The 22,023-nt window shown below is 43.0% G+C and overlaps 1 protein-coding gene across 1 annotated transcript in view; it reads right to left on the minus strand.

Annotated features, from left to right (window-relative positions):
• Positions 1–20,305: 20,305 nt before the first annotated feature.
• The window catches only part of LOC145414607 (synaptogenesis protein syg-2-like), a 629,376-nt gene continuing 627,658 nt past the window's right edge, over positions 20,306–22,023 (minus strand). The window contains exons 12-13 of the mRNA XM_080284134.1: positions 21,280–21,557; positions 20,306–20,371 (exon numbers count right to left, since the gene is read on the minus strand). Coding sequence (XP_080140260.1) covers positions 20,306–20,371; positions 21,280–21,557 — 344 coding nt within the window. The remainder of the gene's footprint in view (positions 20,372–21,279; positions 21,558–22,023) is intronic.

Genomic DNA, 22,023 nt, shown 5'->3' on the forward strand with positions numbered 1-22,023 from the left:
ACACTTTGATAAGGCAAGCTGGGATGGATTTAGAAATTTTCTTGCTGACATTCCATGCCAGTCTTTATTCTCTAGATATGTTAATTCTACCCAGGCTCACATGAATGACTTAATGCTAGCTGGTATGGATTTATTCATACCAAGTCAACAGTTCGCTGAAAGATTGAACTCTCCAAAATGGTTTGATAGCAACTTTGCCAGAGTAACACCCCAAAAGTCATTAGCATATAACTCTTACTTAAAACAAAATACATCTGAATCACTCTCAATTTAAAATTACTAGAAATCATGGAAAAGCTGTAATATATCTTGCTAAATCCAATTTTGTTCAATATCAATCATCAAAACTACTTAACAACCCTAATGACAACAGAATATTCTGATCACCACTCAATTCTTTTGATAATAACTAGTCATCATCCATTCCACCACTAAAATCTTCAGATGGTAACATTACAAATGACCTACATGGGCATGATAATATCTTTGCCAGAAATTCTACCGTAGAGGAAGTCAGCCAGAACGTCCCAGTACTAGAACTTGACTCTCCCGAAAATGTTCACTTAAAATACAGACAAGATACGTAAAATCTATCCTAGACAATTTACCAACCAACAAAGCTCCAGGCCCAGATGGAATTCCTCCAATTGTTTTGAAAAAGTGTTCCCCAGAACTTGCCTCTGTTCTAGCTATAATATTCAGATTATGCATACATACTTCTTCATTCCCTAATTCATGGAAAGAAGCCAATATCCACCTAGTTGCAAAGGAAATTCGTTTCATCCCTATGATTACAGAGTAATAGCTGTCACATCTTCTCTTGGTAAAGTATTTGAAATTTCAATTAATAAGCACATAGTTAAACATCTTGAATCCAACAACTTAATTAGTGATAGACAATATAATTTTTGCTACAAAAGATCCACCATTGACATAATCTCCTGACTCATACCATCCATCAATGAATTGGCCAACATGGAGAAACTCATGCAGTAGCCCATGATTTTTCTAAGGCTTTCGACAGAGTGTGGCACTGTTCCCTGCTGTCCAAACTCCTTTGCTATGGACTAACGTCTTTTGTTCCTCTTCCTTCCTCATATTGCAGTGACAGAAAAATAAGAGTAGATGAGAGTAGATAATGTAAATTCTAATTTCCACTCAATCAACGCCGGTGTGCCACAAGGATCAGTTCTGTCGCCAACCCTATTCCTAGTTCATGTTACTGATCTCTTAACTGTCACCCACAATCCCATCCATTCATATGCAGATGACTCAACACTTCATAGTTCATTCACGTTCAAACATCCATTTACAAAGTTTAGTATCTCTAACTCTCAACTCAATACAGCCATCTCCATAAATCAAGAGGTATCTAAGATCAATGAATGGGGACAAAATAACCTTGTCTCATTTAATGCTAGTAAAACCAAATTTATACAGTTTACTAATAGACAGATATTGCCAGATTTGTATATTACCTTCAGTGCTACTAATATTCCCATCTTCATAAATAGTGAAATTCTCAGTGTTTCACTTAACAGTGCCCTCTGCTGGACCTTTCATGTCAGATCACTTGCTAAAACCGCCTCAAAGAACTTGGATTATCGTACAGAGTCTGTAAATTCTTCACTGACGAACAGTTAGCTATACTTTTTAAGAACCATGTGCGCTCTCAGCCTGAACATTGTTCACCCTTGTGGAATGGATGTGGAAAGGTTGCGCCAATACAGCTAGACAAAATTCAGAACAAAGCTGTTGGAATTATTAATAACTCTGCTATTATAAATAAACTACCTCCCCTACAAGTAAGAAGGAATGGTGCCTCCCTTGCATTATTATACAGATACTTTTATGGCAAATGCTCAAACGAAATTACGTCCATTGTGCCACCTCTTCATGCCTTCCCTCGTGCCACATGGGCATCTTGTAGCGCTCATGACTGGAATGCCACACAACCATATTACAGAACTTCTGGCTATTAGAATTCTTTTATTCCCCGAAATGCATCCTCAAGAATACTCCCCCAATATCCCTGCTTGTCGTACGAGGCAACTAAAAGGGTTGGTGGTGGGTTAGTGTCCCACCACGTAAAAAGAACTAACCAAACAAGCGAATATAGCACCTCGGACCAGGACGGACCATACGTTGACGACTAAGGAACGGACAAAGGACATTCTGAGGGTGGGAACGTGGAATGTGAGAGGAGTGAATGATGATGTGAAAGAGGGAGAGATTGTTCAGGTGCTTGAGGATGCAAGAGTGGATATATGTGGAATGACTGAAACTAAATGGAGGGGTGAAAGGGTGAGAGAATGGGAAAATAGTTTAGGTATATGTGTGGGAGTTAATGAGAATGAGAGGGCAAGAGAGGGAGTATGTCTGATGATAAGCAAGAAGTGGAAGGAGAATATAAGAGAGTATGGAACAGTGGGTGCAAGGATTGTATGGGTGAGGAAGAAAGTAGGTACACAAGGGTGGGCAATTGTATGTGTGTATGCTCTGACAGAGGACCGAGTGGCAAGAGTGAAAGATGAGTTTTGGGCGAGAGTAGTAGCATGTATGGACAAATTTGAGAGGAGCGAGACAGTGCTTTTGATTGGAGACATGAATGGCAACGTTGGGAATGTAAGAGTGGATGGAGTGCTTGGTCAGTGGGATGTGCCAGCTGAAGTAGGTGGGAATGGTAGTGCTTTGGTGGACATCTGTGCTGGTAAGGGGTTGGCAAAAGCCAACCCCTACTTTCGGCATAAGATGATCCACCGGTATACATGGAGAGTAATGAGGAGGATGGATGGTGAACTTGTTGAACGAAAGGCAGTGATGGACTATGTGTGTGTTAATGAGCGAATGAGAAGACAAGTGTTGGATGCAAGAGTGTGGGGAAATGGAGTCTCGGACCATCACTTAGTGATGGCCAAGGTAAAGCTGCAAAGAAAATGGTTGAGGAGACGAAGGGGAAGACAGAAGGAAACAGCTCCTGTGAGAAGAGTGGAGAATTTGCAAGATAGTGAGAAAATGGCAGAGTATAAGAGCATTGTGGAAGAAAGATTGGGAAGGTATGACCTAGAGCAGATGGAAGGGGTGGAAGACGTATGTAAGATATTCACGGGAGAGATAGGCGCAGCATGTGAGGTGGTTTGTGGAGTGAGGAGGAGATGCAGGGGTGTACAAGGGACAGCATGGTGGAATGATGAGGTGAAACGAGCTGTGGAACAAAAGAAGAAGGCATATAGTGAATGGCTAGCGAGTAAAGGTAGGGGAGAAGATGAGAGAGAGAAGAGAGAGGTATATGTGAGCAGGAGAAGGGAGATGAAGAGATTGGTGAAGAAGAGTAAGAAGAACGTGGATGAAGAGTTTGGGAGGAATCTGAGTGTGAAATGGAGGGAGAGAAATTGTTTTGGAAGGAGGTAAAGAAAGTAAGGCAGTGTGAAAGGGGAAATAGTAGGGGAGTGAAAGATAGGAATAATAGATTGTTGGTGGAGAAGAGAGAAAAATTGAGGAGATGGAAGGAGCACTTTGAGAATTTGTTGAATGTAGAGAGGGAGAGCAGTGCGAGTATAAGTGGTTGGTGAATGGCTGGGTGAAGAAGAGATGAGAGGAGGGAGGAAGAGATCAGTAGGACGGAAGTAGTTGAAGCAATGAAGAAGATCAAGGTGGGAAAGGCCCCAGGAATTGATGGAGTGTGTGGTGAAATGCTGAGGTATGGGGGTGAGATTGTTGTGGAGTGGATATGGAAGTTGTGTAGATTGGCCTGGGAAGAGGGAAGGGTTCCAGAGGACTGGAAATCAGGTATAATTGTTCCTTTATACAAAGGAAAAGGGGAGAGAGAAGTATGTGGTAACCATAGGGGTATTTGCCTTCTTAGTGTGACTGGTAAAATATATGGTAGAATACTCATTGATAGGGTTAGGCATATGACAGAGGAGCTAGTTGGAGAAGAACAAGGGGGTTTTAGGAAGGGAAAAAGATGTGTAGATCAGATATTTATTCTAAGATGTTTAGTGGAGAAGTGTCTAGAGAAGGGAAAGAAAGTGTATGCTGCCTTCATGGACTTGGAGAAAGCTTATGACAGAATAGATAGGCAAGGTATGTGGAAGGTATTAAGAATATATGGAGTGGAGGGGAAATTGTTGAGTGCTGTGAAGAGTATGTACGAAGGAGCTAGGGCTACGGTGCGAGTGGATGGTGAGCTGAGTGAGTTCTTTGATCTCAATGTGGGACTGAAACAGGGTTGTGTTATGTCTCCATGGCTGTTTAATATATACATGGATGGGGTTGTAAAGGAGGTGTAAGGTAGAGCAGTGGATGTCGGGGTGGCTCTAATGAATGAGGGTGAGATTTGGAAGATTCCGGTGTTGCTGTTTGCTGATAATACATTATTGTTGAGTGAAGATGAATGAGAGTTGCAAGGTTTGGTGAATGAATTTCGGACAGTGTGTAGGAGGAGGAAGCTGAAAGTTAATGTGCACAAAAGTAAATTATGGTGTTTGAGAGGAAAGAAGTCACAGAATGTACAGTGAGGTTGGATGGTGAGGATATGGAGAATGTGAGTGCATTCAAGTACTTGGGTAGTGTGATGAGTAAGGATGGAACTTTGGGGGATGAAGTGCGTGAAAGGGTACAACAGGGAAGGAAGGTTGTTGGTTCACTGAAAGCAGTGATGAGAAATAAGGAGGTGAGTATGGAAGTTAAGAAGTCACTGCATAATAGCATTGTGATCCCTATCCTGACGTATGGAAGCAAGGCGTGAACCTTGCAAGAGGGGAACAAGTCAAGAGTGAGAGCAGTGGAAATAAGTTACTTGAGAGGAGCATGTGGAGTGACATGGAGGGACAGGTTGACGAATGAAGAAGTGAAGGAACGTTGTGGGGTGGATGTGGATGTGGTTGAGAAGATTAGGAGAAATACACTGAGGTGGTTTGGACATGTGGAGAGAACGGAGAATGAAAGACTGACTAAGAGGGTGTATGTAGGTGAGGTGGAGGGAGGGAGAGGGAGGGGTAGACTGAGGATGAGGTGGAGGGATGGAGTTAAGAGGTATATGAGGGAGGGAGGGGGTGAACTGGGGGAAGGGTAGTCAAATGGTGGGTGACAGAGCGACTTGGAGGGGTTTTGTCTGCAGCCACCCTTTGCGGGATTAGGGCGTCGGTCTCTCTCTCTCTCTCTCTCTCTCTCTCTATGTATATATATATATATATATATATATATATATATATATATATATATATATATATATATATATATATATATATACAGTATATAATTATATCTATCTATCTATCTATATACAGTATATGATTATATCTATCTATCTATCTATCTATCTATCTATATATACTGTATATATACTGTGTATATATATATATATATATATATATATATATATATATATATATATATATATATATATATATATATATATGTGTGTGTGTGTACAGTATAGTGGTAGTGTTTTTAGGGTAGCTCTACTTTGAGTGGCAAGCCACATGATTTCCTGTATACTAGGAAAGCATTTACAAAACTGGTTGGTAACCTTATAGCCAACCTACGCGTGTTCCGTACGTGACAACAAGTAAGTTGGCGAAGGGTTAGTAGCCCTTCGCAGAAAACAACTAACTGAAAATGCGAACAAGAAGCCTTGGAGCAGGACTGACCAAAAAGTGACGACTCAGGACCGAACAAAGGACATGATACTGATGGTAAAATTGAATACGGGGGATGCAAAAGATGATGTGAAAGAGAGAGAGATTGTCCAGGTGCTTGAGGGTACGAAAGTGGATGTATATGGATTAAATGAAACTAAATCAATAGGCGAGAGTGTGAGAGGAAGGGAGTATGGATGGGGTATATGTGCGGGAGTAGGTGAGAATTAGAGGGCAAAAGAAGGAGTCTATATTGTGGTAACAGAATGAAGGAGAATATAGGAGAGTATGGATCAGTTGGCTCAAGGATTGTATGGGTAAGACTGAAAGTTGGATTACAAATGTGGGTGATTGTGTCCATGTACGCTCCAACGCAAGATCGTGCAAACAGAGTGAGAGAAGAGTTCTGGACAAATGTGGGAGCCTGCATAGAAAAGTTTGAAAGGAATGAGTGAGTGTTTTTGATTGGTTATATGAGTGGTAAAGTAGGAGATGTTGTTATGAATCCATATTATAATTACAAATCATAATAGATAGATAGATAAATAGATAGATAGACGGAGCTCCACACAAGCCTGAGAAAGGGAAATGATCTTGCAAGTTAACTGAGGAAATGTTGACCATACACAGGAAGTAGCAACTCAGGGGATGATATAGGTAGTGTGTCAGCGAGACAGCATGCGAACAAAGCCTAGTGACCATACACACATACTCACACACAGATTTCTGGAACTTTCCAACCACAGTGTAACACACGTGACACGACCCATGTTTCACCAGAATTTTGGAAGCAGAGCTCAGAAGGAGACAGGCCATAGAACCGACAGGTAGTGGAGAGGGTGAACAAGAAAGAGGGGCCCAACTAGACTTACTTATTATATTGTCTCTTTGTAAGACATGCCCTGCTCAACTTAGATTTTCTCTGAAGATAATAAATTAAGATCAACTCATTGTATTCATCTTTAATTCCTACTACAAGAATCGAGAGTGACAACTAAACGACAAAACTTCTCTACAAGTTACTACAAAGTCTTTTATGACAATGTGAAGGTGGATGGAGTAGTTAGTGAGCGGGGAGTGCCTGCTGAGGTAGATGAGAATGGCAGTGCTTCAATGGACATTTTTGCAGGGAGTGGGTTGGTGAAAGCCTACACTCTCTTCAGGCACAAAATGATCCATAGGTATGGATGGCGAGTGTTGAGAAGGGTGGGTGGTGAACTGAATGAACGGAAGGCAATACTTGATAATGTTTGTGTGGATGAAAGGATGCAACGGTGTGTAATGGATGCGAGAGCATATAGAGGCTGGGGGAGTGGACTTTCTGACCACCACTTGGTGGTAGTGATAATCAAGAACCAAGTGAAATGGATAAACAGAAGAAGGGAAGGACGGGTGGAAGTAGTACATGCAAGGAGAGTGGAAAGGTTACAAGAGGATGAGAAAAAAAGCAGATTATAAAAGAGACGTGGAGAAGCAATAGAGTAAATATGGATTGCAGCAGATGGACGTGGAAGGTGGGTGCAAGATATTCACAGAAGAAATCTGTGCAGCATGAGAGGTGGTGTGTGGGGTGAAGAGAAGACGAAAGGGGGTGCAAGGAACTGTCTGGTGGAATGAAGAGGTGAGGCAGGCTGTGGCATAAAAGAAGAAAGCATATAGTGAGTGGATGAAAAACAGGGGCGAAGAAGAAGCTGAGAGACGGAAGAGAGAGTTACTGTATATGTAGAGAGGAAGAGAGAGGTGAAAAGATTAGTAAGAGAGAATAAGAAGAGAGTGGACGAGGAATTTGGAAGGAATTTGAGAGTAAAATGGAGAGAATGTAAGAAAATTTTGCAGAAAGAGGTAAAGAGAGTTAGACAGGGTGGCAATGACGTTAGTCGGGGAAAGATAAAATGGTAGATTACTGGTGGAGAAGGGAGAAAAAGTGAGCAGATGGAGAAAACAATTCGAGGAATTGTTGAACACAGAGAATGGAAGTAATGCGAGTATAAGTGGCTGAGGAATGGCTGGGAGAAGAAGGGATGTAAGAAGAGAGAAAAAAATCGGTATGATGGAAGTTGTGGAAGCAACGAAGAAAATCAAAATGGGGAAAACCCCAGGAATTGATGGAGTATGTGGTGAAATGCTGAAGCTTGAGGGAGAGATAGTAGTACAATTAATGTGAAATATGTGCAGATTGGCCTGAGACGATGGAAGAGTCCCGGAGGATTGGGAGTCAGGTATAATTATTCCCTTGTACATAGGAAAATGGGAAAAATAAGTGTGTGGTAATCATAGGGGCACTTCTCTTCTTAGTGTAATAGGAAAAGTATGTGGTAGGATACTTACTGACAGAGTCAGGGAAATAACAGAGGAATTAGTTGGAGAAGAACAGGGAGGCTTTAGGAAGGGAAGGTGTGTAGATCAGATATTCATTCTTAGATCTTTAGTGGAAATGTTATTGGAGAAGGGAAAGAAATTGTATGCAGCCTTCATGGATTTGGAGAAAGCATAAGGCAGGGTGGATAGACAAGGATTGTTGAAAGTATTTGGCATACATGGAGTAGATGGGAAGTTGTTCAATGCTGTGAAGAGTATGTATGAGGGTGCTAAAGCTGCAGTGCGTGTGGATAGTGAACTGAGTGAATTTCTCTATTTGAAGGATGGATTGAAACACGGATGTGTCATGTCTCCATGGTTGTGCAATCTGTATATGGATGGAGTTATAAAAGAGACACAATATTGGGCGGTGAATGTTGGAGTGGACTAATGAGAGAGGGAAGTGTGTGGAAAGTCACTGTACTGTTGTTTGCAGATGATGTTGTGTTGTTAACTGAAGACGAAGTGGAGTTGCAAGGCTTGGTGGATGAGTTTGGGAGTATGTGTAAGAAATGGAATCTAAAGGTGAATGTAGGGAAGAGTAAAGCTATAGTCTATGAGAGAACTGAAGCCAGTGAATGTACAGTGAGGTTGGATGAGGTGGAAATGGAAAATGTGAGTGCATTTAAGTACCTGGGTAATGTTATGAGTAAGGATGGAAGTTTGGAGGGTGAAGTGCTTGAAAGGGTACAAGAAGGAAGAAAAGTTGCTGGTTCCTTGAAAGCAGTGATAAGTAACAGGGAATTGAGCATAGAAGTGAAAAAATTATTACATGACACTACTGTGATACCAACTCTAATGTATGGAAGTGAAGCATAGACCTTGTTAGGGGGACAGAAATCAAGAGTGAGAACAGTAGAAATGAGTTGTCTGAGAGGAGCATGTTGAGTCACATAGAGAAACAGACTGACAAGTGAGCAGTGAAGGAGCATAGTGGTGTAGATGTGGATGTGATAGGAAACGTTAGGAGAAACACACTGAGGTGGTTTGGCCATGTGGAGAGGATGGACAGACTGAAGAGGAGAGTGTATATGAGTGAGGTGGAGGGGGGAGAGGGAGGGGGAGGTAATGGATGAGATGGAGGGATGGAGTGGAGAGGTAATGAGAGAGGAAGGTGTGAGCTGGGAGCAGGGCAGTGAAATGGCAGGGGACAGAGCAACATGGAAGCGAATTGTCTGTGGCCACCCCTTACGGGATTAAGGCGTCTGGCAATATATAGATAGATAGATAAATAGACAGACAGATAGATATACTGTATAGATAGAAAGATAGATAGATAGATAGATAGATAGATGTACTGTATATATAGATAGATAGATAGATAGGTAGGTAGATAGATAGATAGATAGATAGATAGATACGGCCATGTGGAATGTGACAGGCGTCAAAGAGCAGACAAGGAGGCTTGGAAGTGGTGAATGTGTTCAACAGTGCGAGATATGCTGTGATGGCATTGTGTGAAACGAAGATGAAAGGGAGTCAAGTAGGGAAGTGGGAGGATGTGAAATGTGTAAGATCGGGCATGAATGGACGAGGAAAATGCAAGGAAGGAGATGCCTTGTTGATGAATGAAGTGTGGCAGAGTGGAATGAGAGATAACAAATGTGTCCGCTCGAGGTGTATGTATGTCAAGGTCAAGTTTGAGAAGGTGAAAGTGGCTGTAATTTTAGCATATACACCGCGTGAGTACAGGAGTGAGAGACAGAAGGACAGGTTTTGGGATGAGCTGGATGAAGCAGGGGTAAAAATGCCCAGGAGCTACTATATAAAGTGATCGTAATGGCCGATATGAATGGAAGAGTAAGCACTGGACTTGAGGATAACATAATGGGTTGTAATGGACCACCAGGAGAAAATGATAATGGGAAGCGACTGAAGGATATTTGTCAGGAAAGGAGGCTGTGTATTTGTAACTCCTATTTCAAACACAAAGATGCACATGAATATACATAGTATAGAGGGAACAGGGATCGTGTTGAAGGGAGCCTGATTGATTACGTGCCCTTAGAGAGGTCGATGCTAAGAATGGTTGCTGATACGAGGGCCGTGAGAGGACGGTGTGGGAGGTCTGTCAGATCATATGATTGTGGTATGCAAGATCAAGCTGAGAGGAGTGAGGTGGGCTAGAAGAGAGAGGAACAGCCAGGGAGAAAGACTGAAAGTCGAGAAGCTGACGATCAAAGAAATGGCAGATGAATACAAGACCAAAGTAGGGGAGGACTTAGAAGCAGTGAATTGGAATGTAATGGATCTGGACAGCCTGTGGAATGAGTATAGGGACTGCTTAGTTAGGAATGCTAAATCGGTGTGTGGTGTGGCAAGAGTAACAACAAAGAAGAAAGGTACGGCATGGTGGTGTGAAGAGGTCAGGAGAGCAGTGGAGGAAAAGAGGAAGACTTGGCTAGAGTGGTTACAGGAAAGAGGTTCAATTGAAATTAGAACTGAATATAGTGAGAGCAAAAAGTATGTAAAGAGACTAACGATGAGGAAAAAGAAGGAGGTAATGATGATCTAGGAAGAAAAATGAATGCAAACTACCATGAAAATAGAAAGCTATTCTGGAAAGAGGTGCAGAATTATAGAGGTGACAGCGGAAAGAAATGTAAAGGTGTGAAGGATGTAAGTGGTAGATTAATAACCCATGGGGATGAAGTAAGGACCAGATGGAAAGAACATTTTGAAAACCTGATGAATGGGAATAGAGAGAGCAGAGCCACTGTAAACATGATTGATTTTGGGGGGGGTGCAGAGTAGGAATCCAGTGCCAGGAAACGTGACACTCGCACACGTGAAGAACGCTGTGAAGCGGCTGAAAAGTGGAAAAGCAGCTGCGATTGATGAGGTGCATGCAGAGATGATTAAGTGTGGTGGAGAAAGCGGAATGAAGTGCTTGTTGGAGATATGTACAGTAAGAAGGCATGGATGAGTGAAACTGTGCCAGCAGAGTGGAAAAAGGCTGTGATTTTACCCCTGTGCAAAAATAAAGGTGAACGAAGTGAGTGCAAGAAATATCGTGGCATAAGTTTGTTGAGTGTGGTAGGGAAGGTATATGGAAGAATTATTATAGAGAAGGTAAAAGAGATATCAGAAGTCCTTGTGAGTAATGAACAGGGTGGCTTAAGGAGTGGCAGAGGATGTTTGCATCAAATATTTGCAGTAAGACAGATAGTGGAGAAGGCTTGTGAGAAGGACTGTAAGGTGTTTATGACATTCATGATCTTGAAAAAGCATACGACAAAGTAGACAGAGAAGGATTGTGGAAGGTGTTGTGCATGTACGGTGTAGATTGTAAGCTGTTAGGTGCCGTCAAGAGTTTTTATGGTGGTAGTGAAGCATTTGTAAGGGTTACTGGGCATCTAAGTGAATGGTTAACGATCGGTGTGGGCGTGCAACAAGGTTGTGTGATGTCCCCATGGTTGTTCAGTATACGTATGGATGAACTGATGAGTTTAGTAAAGGCAGGAGTAATGGAGAGAGGGATGGCGTTGGTAATGAATTGTGACATGGAATATCTAAAATTTAGTGTATGCTGATGCTGAGTACTACTTGCAAATACTGGATAAGAACTTGGTAGACTATTATAGAGTTTTGCTGATGTCTGTGAGCGTAGTGCCTTTACAGTAAATGTAGACAACAGTAAAGTGATGGTTGTTGAGAGAGAAGGTGACTCCCAGTGTGATGTTACAGTGAATGGAGAGAGACTGAAATTGGTGAGAGAGTTCAAATTCCTGGGTACAGTGATAGAAAAGAGAGAAAAATGTGCAAAAGAAGTGGAAAGTAGAGTGACACAATGAAGGAAAGCAGCTGATGCAATGAAGGCCTTGTTAAGAAAGAGAGGCTTGAGTGCTGCAGCTGAGTCAGGCTTACATGAAGGAGTGTTAGTGCCAACTTTAACATATGGATGTGGGACTATGGTTTGGCATGAAAATGAAAAGTCAGGAGTGAGAGCAATGGAGATGGGATTTCTGAGGAATGTATGTGGAGTACAGGGAGTGGATAGGATTCGAAATAATGTGATTCGTGAAAGATGTGGAGTGAGGAAGTCTGTGGACACCAGAATCGAAGAGAGTGTAATGAGATGGTATTTTCATGTGGAGAGAATCGATAACAATAGAGTAGTGAAAAAGGTATATCTGAGCGAATTTGAAGGAGGGAGGAGGCGAGGTAGGCCAAGAAGAAGGTGGAGGGATATGGTGGATGAGTGTGTGAGGAAGAGAAGTTTGGAAGTCGGGGAGGCTAGGGGCCTGACAAGAGATCCAGCTGGCTCCATGAATATTGTGAGGAGAAGCGCATGATCATGGATCTGGGACCTCTAGCGTCCGGATTGACTCAATCGGATACTTTTGTGTGAAACTACAGAACGTGGTGTATGTTTTTGGCGTATCAGATAGATCCAGGATTCCGGGGGCGTGAATGGTGAGTGTATGGAAGCGTGGCCCATTGGATTGGGCAAGTTTGGGCTGTCTGGACGTTGCTACTCCTCGCCTTGCCCTAGTGTGGGAAGGGAGGTCGGGATGATGATGATAATGATGATGATGATACACACACACACACACACACACACACACACACACACACACACATATATATATATATATATATATATACACCAATCGCGATAGCGAAGCTTGTATTGTTTTCAGTTTGTCTGTCTGTTTGGTGTGTGTATCTGCTAGCACGATAACTTCGCAAACGTTCAAGATATCGTTACAAAGTTTTAAAGGTGTTTAGTAGGGATGAAAATCTCTTTCGAGTTCGAAATTGGTGAAAGTAGGTCAAGATCATATTCCGAGCCGCGCTAGGTATGTACCGGCTTGCGGCTGGTGTGATTCCCACTTGGTGAGGCCTCTAGTTATTTATTTATTTTTTTATTTATCTAGAGTATTTGGGAAGGGGTAACGAAAAGTGGGAGGGGGACGGAGGAGTGACATATAGACTGAGAGACGGAGCAGCTGCGATGAATGAAAGGGGTTGGGGAAAGTGGGAGGGGTACGAGGTATGATAGGGAGTTGAGGGAGTGAAAGGGGACAGGGTGAGCTAAAGGGGGTTGGAGGAGTGGGAGCAGGTGACGAAAATAAGAGGGCGCCGGCTAAGTGAGAGGGGGTGGAAGGATTGACAGAAAGTGAGGGAAGTGTGAAAGAGTGAGGGGAATACAAGTGAGTGAAGGCAGGTGGGAAGAGAGGGGATAGGGGCAGAGAAGGGGAAGGGGAATGCGGTAGGAGGGAGTGATAGGAAAAACAGAGTGAAGGGAAAGGAATCAGTTCGATAAGAGGCAGTAAGTGTTGATGAATGGGGTAGTGGCAATTGGAGAAGGTGGCGCAATGAGAGGGAGTGGTGAAATGAAGGAGGATATTAGAAACGAATGTGTTGGTGGATGGTCAGTGGTAATGGTTGTCGTCCAGTGGAGAGAGAGAAAGTGAATGTGGTAATGTTGTGGGAAAGAGTGGGTATGTGAAGAGGGGTGAGTGTGGTAGTATTGTCCGGAAGGCAAGTGGGTGGAAAGAGTGAGTGTGGTAGTGCGGTTGGGAGAAGTGAATGAGTGAGTGGACTGAGAGAGGTGAGTTTGGCAGTGTGCTGGAGAGGGATGGGGATGGTAGTGTTATGGTGAGCGGTGTAGGTGATAGTGATGTGGGGAGCGAAGGGGAGAGGCTCGGCTGATAGTAGTAATGTGATGGGGAGGAAGGCAGTGGCAGTGTAGTGGAGAGGGATGTAAGTGGTTGTGTGACGGGAAGGGGTGGGGATGCGGTACTGTAGAAGTGTGGTTGGAAGGGTGGAATAGATGTGTGCCAGGGTGAGGTGAGGATGGTAGTTTGGTGGGAGGGTGGGGATCACTAGTATAGTGGACAGGGGTTAGGGTGTTAGTCTGTTGGGGAAAGATGGAGGTTATATTACAGTAGATAAAAGTGATACATTAACGTGATCGCTGGAAGAAGATAATGGTTGTGGAGGAGGCAGTTTATGAAGGTGATAATGAATGTGGTGAGGTGGCGAGGAAGGAGGTACTGGAGATTAATCTAATATACTATAACAGTAGTCATGTGTGTAAGTGTGTGTGTGTATTTTGGGCAGCTGAAACTACACATTCAAATCGCACCAAAATTGGCACAAAAATCGCAAAAAAATATCGCTGATGTGAAAAATTTGGTCCGATCACAATTGAAAAACTTTTACTTTATTTAATGAACGATCAAATTTTTACCAAAAAAAAGCCGCTCCCGGGGCCCGGTCGGTTGCCGTGGCCGAGTGGTTAATATCTCGGACCTGCGTGCGGACAACTTGGGTTCCATTCCCGATGCTGCAAATAGCACGATCAATTGGTTAGCTGCAAAAAAAATCCAAGTGACAACGTTAGACTAGAACAGCACAAAACGGACCATCATGGGCCCTTCCATGTCACCTTGATGGCCGATAGTGAAATCCTTAAACTAGAACAGCACATAAACGTGACTCAGATTTCCTGAAATGATCGCAACGCGCGAAGTGCAAGGAAACGAGTGAGAAGCACGAGGAAACGAGTGCGAAGCATGAGAAAGCGAGGGTGCAGCGTGAGAGCCCTCCCCAGGAGCAAGTGCGAGTGGGCATGAAGGGCCCACGAGCACTTGTTATATGTATATCTGTTGCTTGACGCCTTAATCCCGTAAGGGGTGACTACATACGAATCGCCTCCACGTCGCCTTTTCTTTGCCATATAGCTGCCCTCCTTCCTATTCACCCCCCCCCCACACATCTCTGGCACTCCATCCCTCCACCACATCTTTAGTTGCCCTCTCCTTCTCCACTCCATTCACATACACTTTCCTGGTCAGACTCTCATTTTCCATTCACAAATGGCCATCCCATCTCTGAGTATGTTTCTTAGCACTTTTAATCACGCGCACATCAGTACCACAGAGCTCCCTTCCTTCTTCATTGGATTGTCTTTCTCTTCATGTAAATTCCCATGCTTCTCTCAGATAATTAATTTATACTGCTCTCACTCTTGGCTTACTTCCTTCCAACACAGTCCAAACTTCTCTTCCGTATGCCAGAGTGGGGAACACGGTACTGTCATGCAGAGACTTTTGTACTTTCATGCTCACTTTCCTTTTCATTTCCATTGTTTTCAATGAACTAGCAACCTTCCTACCTGCTGTAACCTTTCAAGCACTTCAACCTCTGAACTTCCATCCTAACTTATCACACTGTCTAAATACTTGAAAGCGTTCAGTTACTATATTTCCTCATTATCCAGCCTTAATATGCATTCTGTGATTTCACTTCCCTCATAGATCTTAACTCTACTTTTATGTACATTCACTTTTCCATTCTCTTTCCTAGATTCATCTTCTACATACACTTCCAGGCATCCATCAGGCCTTGCAGCTCATTTCCTTCTTCTTTTATCAACACAGTATCGTCAGCAAACAAGAGTACAGAAAGTTTCCACATCCTATTCTATCATTAGAGACATTCCAACACTCACTGCCCTACATAGTTATAGTATCCCTTTCATGACGCTATGTACGTAAAAATTGAACAACCATGGATACATGACACGCCCCTGCTTCAATCCAGCATTCAGTTCAAAGAACTCACTTAGTTCAACATCTTGCCCTAGCCCCTTCAGCACTCATACACTTCGGATACACTCCTGGTATTTTAATTCTTTCTACGTTCTCTGTCTATCCACTCTGTTATACGCTTTTTTGCAGATCCATGAATGCAGCTTATGACTTTTTCCCCGTCTCTAAATATATTTCAGCTAAACATCTTCGAACGAATATGTAATCTATGCAGGAGATGATACAGGAACATAACGAAAGACGTAGTGGTGCTAGAGGACTTTGGTGTAAGTGGTGGTGACAGGGATGCGTCACCTGAGGAACTTGGTGGGTTAAGCTGTAGGGTGGCTGATGATAAGTTGCACGGCTGGGGTGGAGGAAGTGTACTTGAATTGTGTGTGGCGAGAGGGGTGTGAGTGCGTTGAGAATGGGGAGGGTACAGACGAAGGTAGTGTGGGAATGGAGTGGTGAGGAGGGTGGTGGTCGTGGTTGTGTTGTCCTGGTAATGGATATGCCTAATGATTGTGGTGAGACAAGATGAAAAGAAGATAAAAAAAACAATAACTATACGTCCCGGAATGGTTACGTTAAAGAGAGAAGACTAGGTCTTCTGTAGCTGTTATAGTAGTAGTAGTGGTGGTGGTGAAAACGCTGGTACCTGTTTGCGGCACTAATAATAGAGGCAATAATACTAATTGCAGTGTAGTGTAGTGATATTGTTGGTAGTGGCATATGAAACTAATCAATCTATCTATTTATTGCCAGATGCCTAAATCCTGTAAGGCGTGACCACAAACAAATCGCCTTCATGTCACCCTGTCCCCAGCCGTTTCACTGTTCTGCTCCCAGCTCACACCCCCGTTCCTCATATACTTCTCCACCCCATCCCTCCGTCTTACCCTTGGCCTCCCCCTCCCTCTCCCCCCCTCAACCTCACTAACATACACTCTCCTCGTCAGGCTCTCGCTCTCCATCGTCTCCACATGGCCAAACCACCTACTCTCACATCCACATCCACACCACAATGCTCCTTCACATCCTCATTTGCTAGTCTGTCTCTCCATGTGACTCCACGTCCTCCTCTCAAATAACTCATTTCCACTGCTCTCACTCTTGACTTGTGTCCCTTTAACAAGGTCCAAGCTTCACTTCCATACGTTAAAGTTGGTATCACAACCCTGCTATGCAGCGACATTTTTACTTGCATGCCCACTTCCCTGTTTCTTATCACTGCTTTCAAAGAAACAGCAACCTTTCTTCCTTACTGTACCTTTCAAGCACTTCACCCCCTAAACTTCCATCCTTACTCATTACACTACCCAAGTAATTAAACGTACTCACATTTTACATTTCCTCCTCATCCAGCCTAACTGTACATTCAGTGACTTCACTTCTCTCGAACACCATAACTTTACTCTTCCCTATATTCACCTTTAGATTTCACTTCTTACACATTCTCTCAAACTCATTCATCAAGCCTGGTAGCTCCCCTTCATCTTCACTTAACAACACGGTATCATATGCAAACAACAGTACAGAGAGTTTCCAAACACTGCCCTCTCTCATTAGGGCTACTCCAACATCCACTGCCCTACCATGTATCTCCTCTATAACCCCATCCATATACAGATTGAACAACAATGCAGACATGACACATCCCTGTTTTAATCCAACCTTCAAATAAAAATATTCATTTAGTTCACTGTCCACATGCACCGCAGCCTTTGCTCCCCCATATAACCTCCTCACGGCATTTTGCACTTCACATATACTTCATATATTCGTAGTACTTTCCACAATCCTTGTGTATCCACCCTGTCATATACTTCCTCCAAATCCATGAAGGCCACATACAACTTCTTTCCCTTCTCTAGAAGTTTTTCCACTGAAGACCTAGGACTGAGTATCTGATCAACACAAACTATTCCCTTCCTAAAACCTGCCTGTTCGTCCCTAACTAAATCCTCTGTCATTTCCATAACTGTCAGTAAAGATCCTGCCATATACTTTTCCTATCACACTATTATGACAAATGACCATATGATTACCATACACTTGTTCTTCCTCTTTTCCTTTGCACAGGAGAATAATTATACCTGACTTCCAGTCCTCCAGGAGTCTGCCTTCCTCCCAGGCAAATCTGCACATCTTCCACGTCCATTCTACTACTATCTCTCCCACATGGTTCAGCATTTCATCACACACTCCATCATTTCCTGGGGCTTTCCTCATTTTGACTTTCTTCATTGCTTTCACAACTTCCATCCTACTGAATTCTTCCTCTCTTCTCACATCCCTCGTTCTCCCAGCCATTCCTCAGCCACTGATACTCGCATTACGGTACTTTCATTGTCTATATTCAACAGTTCCTTAAAGTGTTCTTTCCATCTGATCACTTTTTTTCCCTTCTACACATGCAGTTCACCATTTTTACCTTTCACTCCCCGACTAACTTCTTTATCACCTTTTCTAGCTCTCTTTACCACTTTCCAGAACATTTTCTTACACTCCCTCCATTTTACATTCAATTCCTTCCAATTTCTTCATCCACTGTCTTCTTACTCTCTCTTATTAATCTTTTCATCCCTCTCTCCCTCTCTACATATAAGTTTCCCTTCCGTCTCTCAACTTCCTCCACGCCCCTGTGTCTCATTCACTTACTATCTGCTTTTTTCTTTTGTGCCACGGCCTGTCTCACCTCTTCATTCCATCATGCTGTTCTCTGCACCCCCTTTTGTCTTCTCTTCATCTCACACACCACCTCACATGCTACACAGATTTCTTTTGTGAATAACTTGCACAAACCTTCCACGTCCACCATCTTGCAAATCATATTTACCCAATCGCTCCTCCACTTCTCTCTCATATTCTGCATTTCTTCCATCCTCTTGCAACCTTTCTACCCTCCTTGCATATACCACTTCCTCATGTCCTTCCCTTCTTCTATTCCTCCATTTCATTTGAACCTTGACTTTCACCACCAGCTAGTGGTGGTCAGAAAGTTCACTCCCCCAACTCCATCACACACCTTTACATTCTATCATTCACACACACAGTCATTGCCTTCCGTTCATTCACTTCATCACCCACCCTTCTCATCACTTGCCACATAGACCTGTGGATCATTTTGTGTCTAATGGGGGTACTGGCTATCACCATCCCCTTTTTCCGCACAAATGTCCAACAAGAGCACTGCCATTCTCCATCCACTTCTTCAGACACACCCCACTCACCAACTACCATTCACCTTCATATTCCTCACTTTTCCATACATATTTCCAATCAAAAAATCTCTCATTCCTTTCAAACTTTTCCATGCATGCTTCCACATTTGTCCAATACTCTTCTTTCAATTTGTTTGCATGATCTTGTGTTGGCACATTCACACACACAATCGCCCACAATTGTAAAACAACTTTCAATCTTACCCACACAGTCCTTAAACCAACTGATCCATACTTTCTGTTATTCTTCTATCTCTTGCTCACAACAATACACACTCTTCCTTTTGCCTTCTTATTCTCACCCACTCCCGTGCACATACCCCATCCATACTCCCTTTCTCTCACACTCTCACCTCTTCATTTAGTTTCGGTTATTCCACATACCTCCACTTTGCATCCTCAAGCACCTGGACAATCTCTCTCTCTTTAGCCTAATCTTTCGCACCCCTTGCATTCCATGTCGCAATCCGTACCATGTCCTTTGTTCGGTCCTTATTCGTCACCTGTTAGTCATTCCTGGTCCGAGGCTTCTTGTTCGTATTTGTAGTTAGTTGTTTTCCGGGAAGGGGCACTAACCCTCCGCCAACCCAATTGCTGTCACGTACGGAACACGTTTTGGTTGGTTATAAGGTTACCACCCAGCGTTGCCAATTATTTCCTGGTTTGCAGGAGATCATTTGGCATGGCACTCAGTATACAGCTACCCTAAAACAGAGTACTGCTACAATAAATGGGTGGATGATATGTGCCCCCATCTACCACACTGATGATGGTACCAATAATTAGTTATTAGTTGTAGTGCTGTGATATGTTAGTAACGGTTTATATATGAAATTAATAATGGTAGCAAAAATACTAGTTGTGTTATAGTCATCATGTTGGTAGAGGCATATGGCACTAATGATGGTATCAATAATACTAGATGTATTAGGCTACTAATGCTGACATAAGAGGTAGTGATGGTAGCGCTTGATGACGCATAGCTGGCATTAGCAATGGTTGTGCCAGTGTCAGTGCGAGTTATGGTCATGGGCGTCAGAGAAAAGTGGTACACCACTGGGACAGTGGGTGATAGTGATGTTCCCAGTGGTGTTGCTGGTGGTAAAATTGGTGATAAGTTGCAAGCGATGGTGACAGTGAAAGTGTTGGTGGTTATGTTAGTGAGTGATGTGATACTGGTGGCTATAAGAGTAGTAATTGTGCCAGGAGAGTGACAGTAATGTGGATGGGGCATTGCGGTGGTAGCAGTGATGAGGGTAGACAATGTTTTGGTGGTGTCACGGGTGGCAGTGGGGGAATAAGACTGGTAATGAAGCCGGTGGAGCAGTGTGATGAATAGTGGTAATGGTGGTGATACTGTGGTGATACATAAGAGTATTGATATGCTGACCGTAGTGGCAGTGTTGTGGGGGTAGTGATACTGTATTGGTATCTGTAGATACTGTAGCTGTAATGAAATTATGAAGAAGGTGGTGGTGGTGATATTGGGGTAGTGTTGCTCAGAGGACTGGGGATAGTGACGATGGTGATGGTGGTTTTATTATGTTGGTGGTGGTAATGAAGGTGTTTCTACTGTGGTGATAAGATGGAGTTCGTACTGATGTTGCTGTTGAAACAATAAATAGCAAAATATTATGACATTGGTGGTCGTAAACTTTCTGTGGATTTTTTTGGATGAGATGATGGTGATGAGATGTTAGTAATTATGTCACAGTATTATGAAGAGAATATTGAAAATTTTATGACGTGAGAAAATGGTGAAATTGTAGTGACTGTGATGATATTGTGGTGAGGCTGATGATGAAAAGGTGGTGGTTTTAGAGGTAAACGGTGGTGAGAAAGGTGAAATTACTGGAAAATTTTACTGACTGCGGTTGTGATGGTGATACTGATGTAATGGTGATAAGATAGTGATGATGATGATGCAAGTAATGGAAGAGGTGAAGCACTGATGGCCATACTGTTGTTGTGGCAAAGGAGGAATTATTTTGGTGATGGAGGGGACACTTTGGTGATTATGTGATGGACGTCAGGGTGTTAATAGTGCTTGTGGCCGTGATGGTACAGCGAAGAAAGAGGTGGGGAGGGTAAATGAGATGGCAATGATATTGTGGTAGGGGAAGGTGATGGTAATGATATTTTGATCATCACGAATATTGGTGGTGTGGCTGTAATGTCGCTGATTGTGACTATGACCATGAGAATGATGATGATTATGATGATGATGATTTCAAAAATATGGTAAAAGCAAACACTACACTCTTTCATACACAACACTTCGCTTTTGAAGGGTCAGAAATAAAATGTATCCTTGTAAAGCAACACGTAATATCAAAGAAAGAGAGAAAGAGAGAGTCGGGTTGATACTTGGCTTACCTTCTACCTTAAAGCATCAGTCTCCTGCGGGAGATTGGCGCCTTACCTTCAGTCTTGTATCATCAGTTTGCTGCAGGAGGCTGGGGACTTACCTTCACTCTTACAGCATCGATCTGCTTGGGGAGGCTGAAGCCTTACCTTCAGTCTCACAGCATCAATCTGCTGAGGAAGACTGGCGCCTTTACTATTGACGGCGGTGATAGTAATGAGATAGTCCTGCCCTCCAGTCAATCCCGTCACCGTGAACTTCGGGCTGGCCTCCTGCAGCGTGGTGAGAAGGGTGTGGGAGGAGGCATCATACACCTTACCCACGAACCACTGCGGCAGCCCTCCGTCGAACCCTGGCGTACACCGCACTTCTAGTGTGCCCCCAGTGTGGTTTAGGAGCTCGCAGTCCTCAACATGATCTGGAGGGCCTGTGGACAGAGATAAGATGGGGTGAAGGAGAGATGTTGTGGTTGGGGAGGCGAAGTAGCCAATTGCTGTAGTACTACCACGTCACGGGAGTGAAATATTAAAAACTAGTTCTGAAAATGTGCTAACATAGACAAAAATGTGTAAAACAAAAGAACTCATCTGTTAAAAATATATGTTGCCTGGAACATTAGCCTACTCGTATTATATATTTCTCTGGTACTTCTGAGTAAATATAATGACTATGTATATACATGTGTGTATACAACGTGTTTATGAATATATATGTATACAGTGTTCAGTATACACATAATATAAAATGTAGTTTGGGAAAGACAAACTGGTTAAAAAAAAAAAAAAAAAACTACGGTATGCACTTTGATTCTATAACCTACAGGCTAATCAATTAGATGAACAGAAAATTAGAGAAAACAGCAAAAACGATGTATCTCATGAATCCCTTTTCCT

Source organism: Coenobita brevimanus, chromosome 100 (assembly GCF_032717465.1).
Source record: "Coenobita brevimanus isolate Jiangsu-jjx chromosome 100, ASM3271746v2, whole genome shotgun sequence".
In the NCBI taxonomy this organism is placed as follows: domain Eukaryota; kingdom Metazoa; phylum Arthropoda; class Malacostraca; order Decapoda; family Coenobitidae; genus Coenobita; species Coenobita brevimanus.